Below are 12369 nucleotides of genomic sequence, written 5' to 3' on the forward strand. Positions count from 1 at the left end.
CTTCCAAAAAATATTTATGCCAGCCAGACATTTTATATCTGATCCCGATTTTAATCCCTAAGACTAAGTCACAAAAGGCAATTTAAATGAATTATAGTAATCAGATGGCCATCCCAATGATTGACATTAATAGATTAAAAAAAAACGTTATTAAACTTTACTTTGATATGAATTTGATGTTCTGACGTTAACTGTTAAATTGACAGTGCATTATTTAAAGTGTGCACATCAGCGTGCTCATATCTTTGTTTTTCATTAGTCAGGCTTTTACAATCCCTTTACATCACCACCTGACTATGGTGTTAAGAGGTTTGATATATATATATATACAACAAAAAATTGACTACATTTTTTTCTTCTAATGTGAATATATATTATTTAAATATTAACATTATAATAAAAAGTGGAAAAGAAACAATCACACACACATTCTTGCACTTGCATTAACATAACATAAATCAACTTGTGTATTGCAAAGAAAAATGTTATCTTTGTAAAGATCTGCTCTTTATGAACTGTAAGTTTCATTTTTTATTTTATATGATTTGAATCAAAAGTAATGGTGACTAATCAGTAAAAATGTAATCTAATGGGGCCCAGAATTTTTGAAAATAAGGTGTGGTACCATTTTTCTTTGCTATATAATGTTCATTTTCCTGATATTTTCTTATTTTTGCTAATAACCCTATAATACTTGGTTTCTTTTCATACAATTTACATTTGTATATATAGTTCTTTGCAATAATAATAATCAAATTCAACAGTAAACTCTCATTTTGAAGACCAAGAAAAATGTGCTTCTTAGATAATGTAAAGTTCACAAAATATCTTTTCAGTTTTTGTGAAAAAGTTTGCCATATAAAATGTGTTATTGGACATTCATAGAATAAATGCTCCATGGTTTCATCAGAAACCTTACAAAAAGTACAAAGCTTTGAATCTTTAAGTTTAACTTTATATAAGAAAGTGTTAGTTGCAATTATTCTATGTAAAAATTTATATTGAAAAGTTCTTAAATAAGTGTCTTTACATGATTTTCTTAAAATAACATAATATTCTGACCAATCTGCAATTTCAATACATAGTGATTCCTCCCATTGTAAGAACTTTTCTGTTGGCAGTTGCACATTTCTGTCAACAAGATCTTTGTATACAAACTTTGCCTTTTTGTTACACAATAATCTTTCCAAAAAAATATCAATACAGTTAAAAGTTTCAAAATTTACATGAGCAATCTTTTCTTTAATATATTCTCTCATATACTTTGGAATGTTAGCAATGAGACCATAATACTTTAAAAAATTATTTGTTTGAAGTCTTGGTCCTATCTGATCAAAATTACAAAAGTCCTTAGTCTCTAAGTTAATAAGGTCAAACAAAGACTGCACTCCCCTTCTATGCCACTGAATAAAATACGGAAAATCTACTAGAGGTGCAAAATTTAAAATATCTAATGACAAAATATCTTGAACAGAAATATTGGTAGCAGGCCTTGCTACATGAAAGCTAAAAAATACATCCTTCCAAAAAGGATTGCTAAGACTATCAGAGATTTCTCTGAGTTTCTCCTTTTGAAAATGCAATACCCTTTCTCCACCATACTGTTCAAGGTTTTTTAATAATAATGATTGCCAACTACCATATAAATTGGATGAAAACCTCTTTATCCAGCCAATCTTAAGGTATATATTAAAATAATGTATATTAATCATATTTAAACCTCCTTGTGGAATATCTCCGATTAAAGTACTTCGTCTAATTCGATCAGGTTTTCCATTCCATATGAATTGAAAGAATAAAGTATTCAACTCATTTAATTTTGATTCTGGCAAGTTGGGTAGTGCAGTCAACAGGTGAATTAATTTTGGAAGTGCCAAAGTCTTGATAACAGTAATCTTTCCCATTAGGGTTAATTTTCTATGTTGCCAACTCTTAAGAATGCCTGACACTTCCTTTATCTTTTTGGAGAAATTAATTTCTGGCATACTATCAAGATCTAAAGAGAATTCAATTCCCAAAAGTTTAAAATTTGAATAGCACCACTGAAGTTTTAAATCAGGACAGAGAATCAGATCTGAATACTTTTTATTCCCAAACCACACAGCTTTAGTTTTAGAAGAATTAATTTTTAACCCAGATACTTTTTGGAATGAGTCGAAACAATTTAAAGTCTCCCTCAAAGATGTTTCAGTTCCATCCAAAACAAGGAAAGTGTCATCAGCATATTGACTCAAAAGGGATTCATTTTCATGAACAAAAGTTCCCTTTATTTTGGGGTTTGACCTTATTTTCATAGAAAGTAACTCAACACCTATAATAAAAAGATAAGGGGAGAGGGGGTCACCTTGTCTTCAGCTTCTCTCCAAATTAAAGAAGCTTGAAAGATGGCCATTATTTATAACACAACTTGATGCTTTCAAATAAAATACTTCAAACCATCTGCATATAGATGGCCCAAAATTGAAACTCTTCAATGCTTTTTTCAAAAAAGACCATTCAATAGAGTCAAAAGCCTTTTCAAAATCTACTAGTAGTAAAAGACCAGTTTTGTTATGCTTTTCCAAATAGTGCATCAAATCATACAATAGACGTGTATTCTTACCCATAAATCTATCTTTAATAAAGCCTTTCTGACAGTCACTGATAATAGATGGTAAAACAGGTTTTATTCTATTAGCAATAACGGCAGAAGCAATCTTGGTGTCAGTATTCATTAGGCTAATTGGGCGCCAATTAGCTAGATAACGTCTATCTTTATCTTCTTTTGGAATACACGTAATGACACTTTGATACTGAAATTTAGAAAATTCCCCATTTTCATAGCCAAAATATAATGATCTAAAAAGAAAAGGTCCAATATCTCGCCAAAAGACTTTGTAAAATTCTACAGTATACCCATCTGAGCCTGGACTCTTTCCATTTGACATAGATTTTAGAGATTCTGCACATTCTTTAAAAGAAATATTACCCTCACACACATCCTTCTCTTCTTCTGTGAGTTTAACATTGTGCTTGAAAAAGGAATCATCATCACATTCCAGATTTTTACTTGAGTATAATGTTTTATAAAAATTCATTTCTTCTTGTAAAACTCTAGATTGATCTGATATATGTTTTCCATTTTCATCTATGAGCTCAGTTATCGTTTTTTTAATAAAAATTTTCTTTTCTAATTTACAAAAAAACTCTGAACACTTTTCCCCATTCTCTTGCCAGTTAGCGTGGGATCTTAAAAAAACACCTTCAATTTTTCCTTCTCTTATATTTTCTAATTCTAACTTTTTCTGGTTTAAAGCTGCATGAATTTGACCATCAGGAGATATGTTCATATGATTTTCCAAACTTTGAATGTCATTTTCCAGTAAAAGTGTTGCAGCTTTTTCCTCTCTAGCTTTTTGAATACTGTAACCAATAGACAAAGATCTAATTTTCATTTTTATCAACTCAAAAAATACTTGATCATTGCATGAGAGTTTAACATTTAACAGATCATCTATGTTGCCTGATTCATAATATTCTAAAATACTCTCATTTATACATGTTTTAACTTTTTTGATATAGTCTAAATCTCGCAACAGTTGGGAGTTAAATTTCCAATATCCCTTTCCCCGCTTTGCTAAACTGGCAGAAAAGGTGAAAGTTATAGCAGAATGATCTGTCTTATACCCAGGAATAATGTTAGTATTTTTCATGAGTGAAAACAGATCCTCTGTGACTAGAAAAAAATCAAGCCGACTTTGTTTTATGGGTGAGCATTGACGCCATGTATATTTTCTATCGTTTGGATAACAGGTCCGCCAAGGATCTAATAACTCAAGACTTTCTACTATTTCTTCAATCTTTTTTCGTGAGTTTGGGTTTCTATATGAATAATATTGTAAGTGTCTATGTTTGTATCTTGTACAACATTCCAGTCCCCACATAATAAAAAGCTAGTATTTGAAAATGATGCCATTTTCTTATAAATGTCATTAAAAAATGAAGGTTCATCAGTATTAAATCCATACAAACAAACAAAAGTAATGCGTTGACTTGACAAGGATAAATCTAAGATAATATAACGACCATCTATATCAATAATACAGTGTTCTCCCCAGGGCCTTAAAGGACCACGGGCCCGCGATGTATAATTTTCTACCGCGGTGGTATCGTTCTTGCCGCGATGTATAATTTTTCTCCGTGGTGCTAAAGTTTTCGGTAAAAAATTCGTATTAAAATCGGTAAAGTTTCAAATGACTTCAACTTTTAGTGAGGGTTAAAATTTTACATGAAAATTGACCAGTTCTAACCAGTTTAATCCAGTATTGACAGGTAGATTGTTTACACCACGTGATCGATTTACCTGTTGAGGTTAACATTGATGATTGGATTTAATCGATGTACATGATTCTCTTGTGTTTTGATTAATTAAGAGATCATAATTTTAATAACAGACTTGTAATAGGGGACAAGTAGACATTTGTGAATGAACTCTTTTACGCCAATCTTTAGTCAAAATAATTTGACTGTTATAGAAATTAATTGTGGAGTTATTTCCCCTGATTTTGCTTATTACAAATAAATGCTCCTCACATATAATTTCTTATTGAAAATTAAAATAAAGTACAAATTGAATGCAAAATTATATTAGAATGTTACATTAAGGATAAAAAATTCTTAGAACATACCAACAAAAATGTTTTGCAAATTATTTTAGAGAATGATACCTTTATTGATACACAGACATTTTGTCATTTTATATTAAATAGATTTTTGCAGCAATTGGTGTTGGATAAAAAAGCTTATAGGGCCTAAACTTAACAGGAATGTGAGTTTAGAATAACTTATACAATAGAAATAAAGTATTAATAAACTTAAATTTTAAAAATAATAACTAAGAAGCATAACAAAATAAATAAAACTGTTGTTAAAAAGAATAGAAAGTAGTTTTCAATTTACTGAAGGTTCTGTAACAAAAATTAATCTTGTTCAAAGTTCATTGTTATGGTCAAATCTAACATAGGGAATGTGTAGTGTAACTACAAGTATTGGGACAAAATGGCTTGATCCAAATATAAGAAGTGACTTTAGTTTAAAGACTAATTGTGCTTTCTTTTCTTTTTCAAAGATATTAAAGTATACAAACTGTTTTATTGATTTACTTTTTCTACCAATAATGTTCTGACCCAAAGTCCATACAACACAGTACCACAGTAAACAAAACAAAGGCAAAAAGGTAATGACAAAAACCAACAAGAAAAAAATAAGCGACGCAAAGCGACACAAAATATTGTAAAATTCATTTCGTCACGCGTTACCCTGGTGCTATCCAAAAATCCTGGGGAGAACACTGAATAATAGAATTATGCACTTCAAAATCAAGACCTAATTTGAACATAATACTGACACCTGCACTTTTGTTACTATGATGACTGAAAAAACATGTATTTCCCCATTCCTCTTCCCATTTTTTTTCAATATCTTTATTACTATGGGTTTCTTGAAAGCAAATTACTGAAGCATTTTTGCCCTTCGCCCAATCAAAAACATCTGTTCTCTTTTTTGAATTAGAAAAAAGACCCCTTACATTCATAGACAACACTGTTACAATATTATCCATTATCATATAAAACAAAACAATATTTCAAACTTGAGCAGATAAATTCTAACTTAAAAACCAATACACAATCATAGTTTATACAATCATACACACATTCAACAATAAGATGGACACTTTGGCATAGATACCTGTAAAGTCATTTTTGTACAACAAAATTTCATTTACAGTATGGCATTTAATTATTTACAATATAAAGATAGTTGTTTTCTAAAGACAATGTATTAATTAGTATATATATTTAGTTGAGAGATTCATGATAAGTAAAAATAATAAAAGATTTTCGTTATCTCTCTTTGATTTGTAATTTTTTTTTTTGAGTTATCTCCCTTCAATAAATATACAGTTATCTTCAAATTAAGAAGGGTTCACACACACAAAAATAAATAGAATTATATATATAAAAAAAAGTACTTTGAATCAAATATGAATTCAAATTATTTAAATCAAATTCAGAGAGATGCATTATAAGTAAATAAATTGATAATATGCACAGCCCAGATTGTTTTAATCTTATTACATGTACTATCTTTCATTTTTTACAGTGATGCAACATTAAGCAATGTATCAAATAAGGAAAAGAATTTCAATGACCTTTTTTGTTTTTGTTTTTCAGTTTTTGTTCAATATTGTCAAATAAGTCAAATCTAATTCTACTCCCATCCTGCTGCTTGGCATAGACATTGCAATTATAAAACCAGACGTTTTCAAAATGTTCACCGTTTTTTAATCTTGTCATCAGTCCTAGGTTACGCTGTGTAATATCATCATGGAACTTGATGTCATTTTTTAGCCCTCTCTTCTGTCTCATAATTTTAATTTTCAGTTCAGTATTGCGTACTTTAACAATGATAGGTTTTATGTGTCCCTCTTTCCCAGGAATTCTGTGTATTGCCTGTACATCATCAGGTTTAATATCTACCTTTAACTCTTTGTTTACCATATTAACAAACTCATCTCTCAATACCTCATGAGGCCTTTCTGGGTAGTTGAGCATTCTGATGTTATGCTTTCTACTATACTGTTCATTATAATTTCCAAGCTTAATTGCATCAATAGCTCTATTGTTGTTATCACTTACTTGTTCTTCTAATTTCTCTATAGATTTATCTTTTGCCCTCACACGTTCTCTCAGGTTTTCATTGTCTATCATCAGAGAATCCATTTGATCTTGTAACTTTCCAGTTGTCTCCCTTACTTTTGCTTCAATTTTTTCTGAGAAATTCTTTTCAAAAGTTAATAATAACTGTTTAACAATGTTGGTAACAATATCTTTTAAGTCTTTTTGTTGAACCAAACAGTTAATTGCACTACTTAAATCATCTTTAGTAACTGTTACCTGAAGGGCCTTTTTGATTTCACTAAGAGTGGTTTGAATACTAGTCATGCTATCAGTACATTCCAAACTTTCATCTGCTACATCTGAATGAGTTCGTTTGTTCTGCTTTGGTGGTTTTTCTTGTGAAGATTCTTTAGCTCCAGGCTTTTTAGCTGCCAACATTGTTTGTACAGTTTTAACACCTTTCTGATTACTATCCCCAGGCATACTTTCTATATTTTAAACAACAGTTCAAAATACAAAATTATTAAATTCCACTGAATCCAAAATGTTTTTAACACTAATACAAGTCCACTGAAGAAGGAAATTTCAAAATAACTTGATTTCTATATAGTCCATACAATTCTGAATATAATGATATAACTTTCAATAGAATTCTTCATCAAAATCCAGCTTAAAAATGCCAAATACTGCAGAGCTGATGTTCAACTCCTTTCTATCTTGGCGGCCATCTTAATCCTTCTTAATCTTAAAGCGTGCTCATATCTGCCTTAGTCTCTTTTTTTTGGCAAAATGATGTCAAAAACTTTACTTTAGTTTTTAAATCGGATGTTGACATGACAATGGTAAAACATGGACCATATACGGATACGTAAAATCCATGTACGTTTACAATGCACCACTGAGTGAGGAAGCTCTTTCCACATTATTTTTTCAACAAAATACTTCAAATGAACTTTAGATACAGGTTTCAATGATAATTTTAGCATTTTTGAAGAAATGCAGGATGCATAATTAAACTTCCCACCTGTGCACATGCGCACTTGTGTTCTAGTTCATAATGCGTAGTTCTGATGATTTTTCATTTAAAACCTTTTAATTTTTCATCAAATCATGTTTATAAATGTATTTCTTATAATTTTAATCTTTTGGACTAAATCAATAAGATACAAACTGCTGAAATGTTAAAATAATTGTTAATAGACCGATCTATTTATCCGATGTCCGGTACTGAAAATAGTTTACCTTCACCTGAACAGGTAGATTTCAGTGTTCACCGATTTCAGCTGTCCAACAACTAATTAGCCTTGATTAAAATTAGAAAGTATTGAAGTAGGGGTTGTTTAGATAGTAATTAATTATCATGTCACTTTTATGATCGGAAATGTGTGGCTGTGAAAGGCAAAATATTGGGTCAAAAAGATGGTGAATTATGTAAAAATGACCGAAAAAGCCTTGATATCTAAAAAGTAAAAGACCGTTTCATGCTTTTCCCAGACAGACTTTTACCGGACATAATACAATTGTCCGGAATATATGACCGTTTTGGAAGTCTTGATCAAAACATATGACCTCTTCAATGTAAAGGTATAACTCTCAGTTCAGGGATATAGGTTCAGGGATATAGGTACTAATAAAGAACAATATGATTGATGTAAACTGTGTGAAGCTTGTTTCCAAATCCTAAATTTGAAATATTTTTAAATTTTATGAATAAATATGGTTAAACTACAAAACGCAACACTTTTTTTTTTTTACCATTACAATGATTATGTATAGGTACACAAAAATTTATTTTTAATGGAAGACTACTTATCCAATGAAACGTCACATTTTAAGTGTTTAAATACATTAACTTTTATTTTAATGGATAATTACTCATCAATTGAGGTGCTCCTGAATTGGAGGAAGATTCTCAAAACAGAATGTTTACAGAAAAAAATAATATAATCGTTTCTCTCTCCTGTCTCATGTAAACCCCATGATCTTTGTTTATTTGAAAGTTGTTGACCTACAAATTAAAGTATTGCATGTTGATGTTTGAATCATCTACAGCAAACATTATTATAATTAGATTTAACAAACACCAATTTGTAATTAGTGCATGATCTCTGAGAATGATTTAAATAACCAGTGAAGGATATCCCTGCTTCTTCCAAGAATGACGTCATAAAATACAATGTAGGTTGGATATATTTAGAATATCTTGTCATACTAATTTTTTCCGGATTGTAAAAGAAACATAAATAGTGTAAAAAGGAGAGCTCAAGATACGATAATTTCGTTAGAAACAGAAGGGAAATGTGTAAGAAAGTGTTTAAAGTCAATCTATTCATTTCTGGGTCTCCTTCTCTTATATCTAAGTAAGATTTGTTGGGGGGTTTTCCACACTATAAAAACAAAATGAATGATGTGAGGGAATGTCACTCTGGTCAACCCCATAGGGGATTGACGGCTTGAAGCTGTCTTTCCCCAAAAACTTACTGCCTGTAGAGCATGACTATTGACCTCTTCAATGTGAAGGTAGGCAAACTTACTTCCTGTAGAGCATGACTCCATACACATTTTCCTGACCCAGCTTCTGCTCCTACGCTTCTGATACATGACTGGCAGTTAGCATTCAATTGACATGGTGCAGGGCATACAGTAATATTAGGTGACTTATTACGTCTGCAATACCAATTCTCTTCTACATCTGATAATATTAAAAAAAACCAGATTTACTGTAATATTGTGTACAATGAATAGTTATCAATATAAATAAAGGTTTGTGGTATACCAATAAGACAACCCTCCATTAAAGGCCAAAGGCCAAAGATTTGTGATAATCACATTTATGGAATGTGAATTCATTATTATTCCTAGGGTACTAATCTTCATGAATTTAGTTGGTTATGGTGAGCCATAAATTCAAGTTTTAAAAAAGTGTACATTTTTATAGTTTGTATGCAAACTTTAATATTCAAAACCACAAATTCAAATATCAATGAAAACACACTCTATACTTGATCTTAAAAATTGGTATGAAAGAAAATAAAGGAATCCGGAGTACATGTTTATGTACAACGTGGATGCGGAAATAAATTAAGATTAAACCTTGCATTATTCTTCTTTACGACATACACATATGGACATACTCTAGCCCTTGTAAGTCTTGTGTGTTTTTTAATTTTGGTTCATTGATATGTTTATTTGGTAGTCATCTGAGCCCACCTCCAGGTGAGGGTTTTTCTCACTGCATTGAAGACCCATTGGTGGCCTTCCGTTGTTATCTGCTCTTTGGTCAGGTTGTTGTCTCTTTGACATATTCCCCATTTTCATTCTCAATTTTATACTGCATGATTCCTCAACACTAATTGTTTCACTAAGTTATCAGGATGAGATTGGTACAAGAACTTACTATATCCTTTTGTACTGGTCCATTCACAGTTCAGAGCTTTACATCTTTCACAAGTACTTGTCCCACATTCAAATATCCCACACCAGTGGGATTCCCCGACTGGTGAAGAACTCGGGTGATTTTTACAGGTCTGACCAGTGCATTTGCGACCAACTTTTACACATTTGTTCTCTCCACAGTTCTGGCACCATTTGCATATCTAAAATACACAGTGTAATTAAACAACTAATCAATTTAATAGGAAATATTTTTTATCTGATGGTTGTACTTTCAATTCTTTAGTTTTATATGAAGATATCCAGTGTATAGACTATATGACCTAAGAAAAGATCAGAACCTGTTTTGTAAAACTGATTATAAGAAAGTCATCATACAACTACATCCTAAATTTCAATAAAGTTTGCATCAACAAAAATCATATACATATGTATAAATAAACAGAAATATGAATCTCGCACAATGTTTTTTTTTTAGTATTGTTTTTTTTACAACCATATGGTTTGTGTATAAATCTTTAGAAGTGCTAAACCCAGGAATGGAATGACAGTGTATCACATAGAGCAAAGAGTGTGTTAACATGAATTCGATTAGGAAATTACTTTCACAATAAATAAGCTGTGTAAATGTAGGACTGAATTTCTAACATTACATGTAACATAGAAATAAAACAGACGTTCATCATGCTCATACCATTTTTTCTTCTTCAATATATTGCATATTTTTTTGCTGTCTGGTTAATGTAATAGCTATAGCTACCTGTCTTATATCCTTAAAGTATGGGAACACGGCTAAGCATGAATCACAGGTTGTATAACCATCACAATCCCTCCTTAAGTGCCAATTCTTATCACATTCACCTTTCCCTTGTAAAAGTGTTTGGCCAAAACATCTGCAACAAAAGGTAATAACATTTACGGTCCATTATCCAATGCACCCATTTCTAAATCTTTCAAGCACTTTTCAAAAATGTTGATAAACAAGGAAGGTAAAGATAACAAACTACTGTGGATTCATTATTTTCATGGTTACTAAATTTTGAGATTTTCAAAATATCATTTATTTGTGGATCTTTGGTTTGTGGTTTTACCAAAGTCTAAATACAAGCCTATAGTAAATTTGCATTTCATTGATAAATCTAAATCTAAATTCCAATGCAACAACCCACATTTATTCCTTTACATTGTCATTTTTCCCACTTACTCATTTGGCAAAAATTTATGGATGTGAGCTGAATAACAGGATGTGACATTGCTCCCATCCGGACTAGAGATAATACATGCTTTACATCCAGTCGAGGATCTGACACACTCATGCTCATCCTTAATCAGTCGACACCTGTCTATTGGCAGTGTCAATTTGATCATCCCACTATGAACTTCACCACTGTAACCACCCATGATGTAAACACTGGTTTCTATGGCAACAGATACAGCCGACACCCTTATGTTTATTGGCTCATCTTCTTGGACTTCTGTAAAAAAAAAAAAAAATTAGTTTATCCAAAATATATGCATGTATAACTTTTTAAAATTATAAGAAATAGAACAATTATTTTTTTCAATTTTATTTAAGCATACATATTTCTGATATCATTATGTTCAGTTAGGCCAGGATTTTTTAATTTGTTGGTTTACGGATCCACGGACCTGATTTATTTCCAGAATAAAAATAAAATTGACTTTTCATGCTTTTTTATTCCCGCCGACCCTAACAAATGCATTATCCCTGGAAAATAATTAAAAAATATTCTTTTTTTATGAAAGAAATGCATTAATCACTAACAAAGTAGATAACACTTTCTGTTGTGAAAAAAATAAAACTTCCAGTTTATGTTTCTAAAAATAGACAAATCAATTATAACTGACCTTGAAATGTCATTTGCGGAAATAATTTTGAGGAACGAAACCTGTGTTTAAAACCTATTACACAATAAGTTTGTTTCTTTTATTTGTCATCAGTCCATAAGATGCATCATCTCATAGAAATAGACTTGTCCAAATGTGGACAGGTTTAAGACATCGATCAAGTTAAAGTACTGAATATTAACAAATCATTTGGAATTTTCTTGTTTCATAGATAATAAAAAAATATCATCCATTTGGACCGACCGACCCGACTTTTTCATGGAGAAAATCCGTAAACAAACAAATTAAAAAAACGTGGCCTTAGGAAAAAAATGTTTAACAATTTTTAATAATTGCGGAGCTTTTTTGTTATTCGGGCATTAAACATTATACATGTGTGTTGCCTTCCCCTCCACAAATAGGCATTAATGACATCTGGAACATTGCAGATACCACTAACAATCAAGGT

General features: G+C 31.0%; 1 protein-coding gene across 1 annotated transcript in view; it reads right to left on the minus strand.

Moving 5' to 3' along the window:
* Positions 1 to 12369, minus strand: part of LOC134707311 (multiple epidermal growth factor-like domains protein 8) — a 61889-nt gene that overhangs the window by 15793 nt on the left and 33727 nt on the right. Inside the window, exons 23-26 of the mRNA XM_063566959.1 lie at positions 11257 to 11527; positions 10813 to 10945; positions 10057 to 10255; positions 9194 to 9351 (exon numbers count right to left, since the gene is read on the minus strand). Of these exons, the coding sequence (XP_063423029.1) occupies positions 9194 to 9351; positions 10057 to 10255; positions 10813 to 10945; positions 11257 to 11527 (761 nt within the window). The remainder of the gene's footprint in view (positions 1 to 9193; positions 9352 to 10056; positions 10256 to 10812; positions 10946 to 11256; positions 11528 to 12369) is intronic.

Source organism: Mytilus trossulus, chromosome 2, assembly GCF_036588685.1.
Source record: "Mytilus trossulus isolate FHL-02 chromosome 2, PNRI_Mtr1.1.1.hap1, whole genome shotgun sequence".
Taxonomy (NCBI): domain Eukaryota; kingdom Metazoa; phylum Mollusca; class Bivalvia; order Mytilida; family Mytilidae; genus Mytilus; species Mytilus trossulus.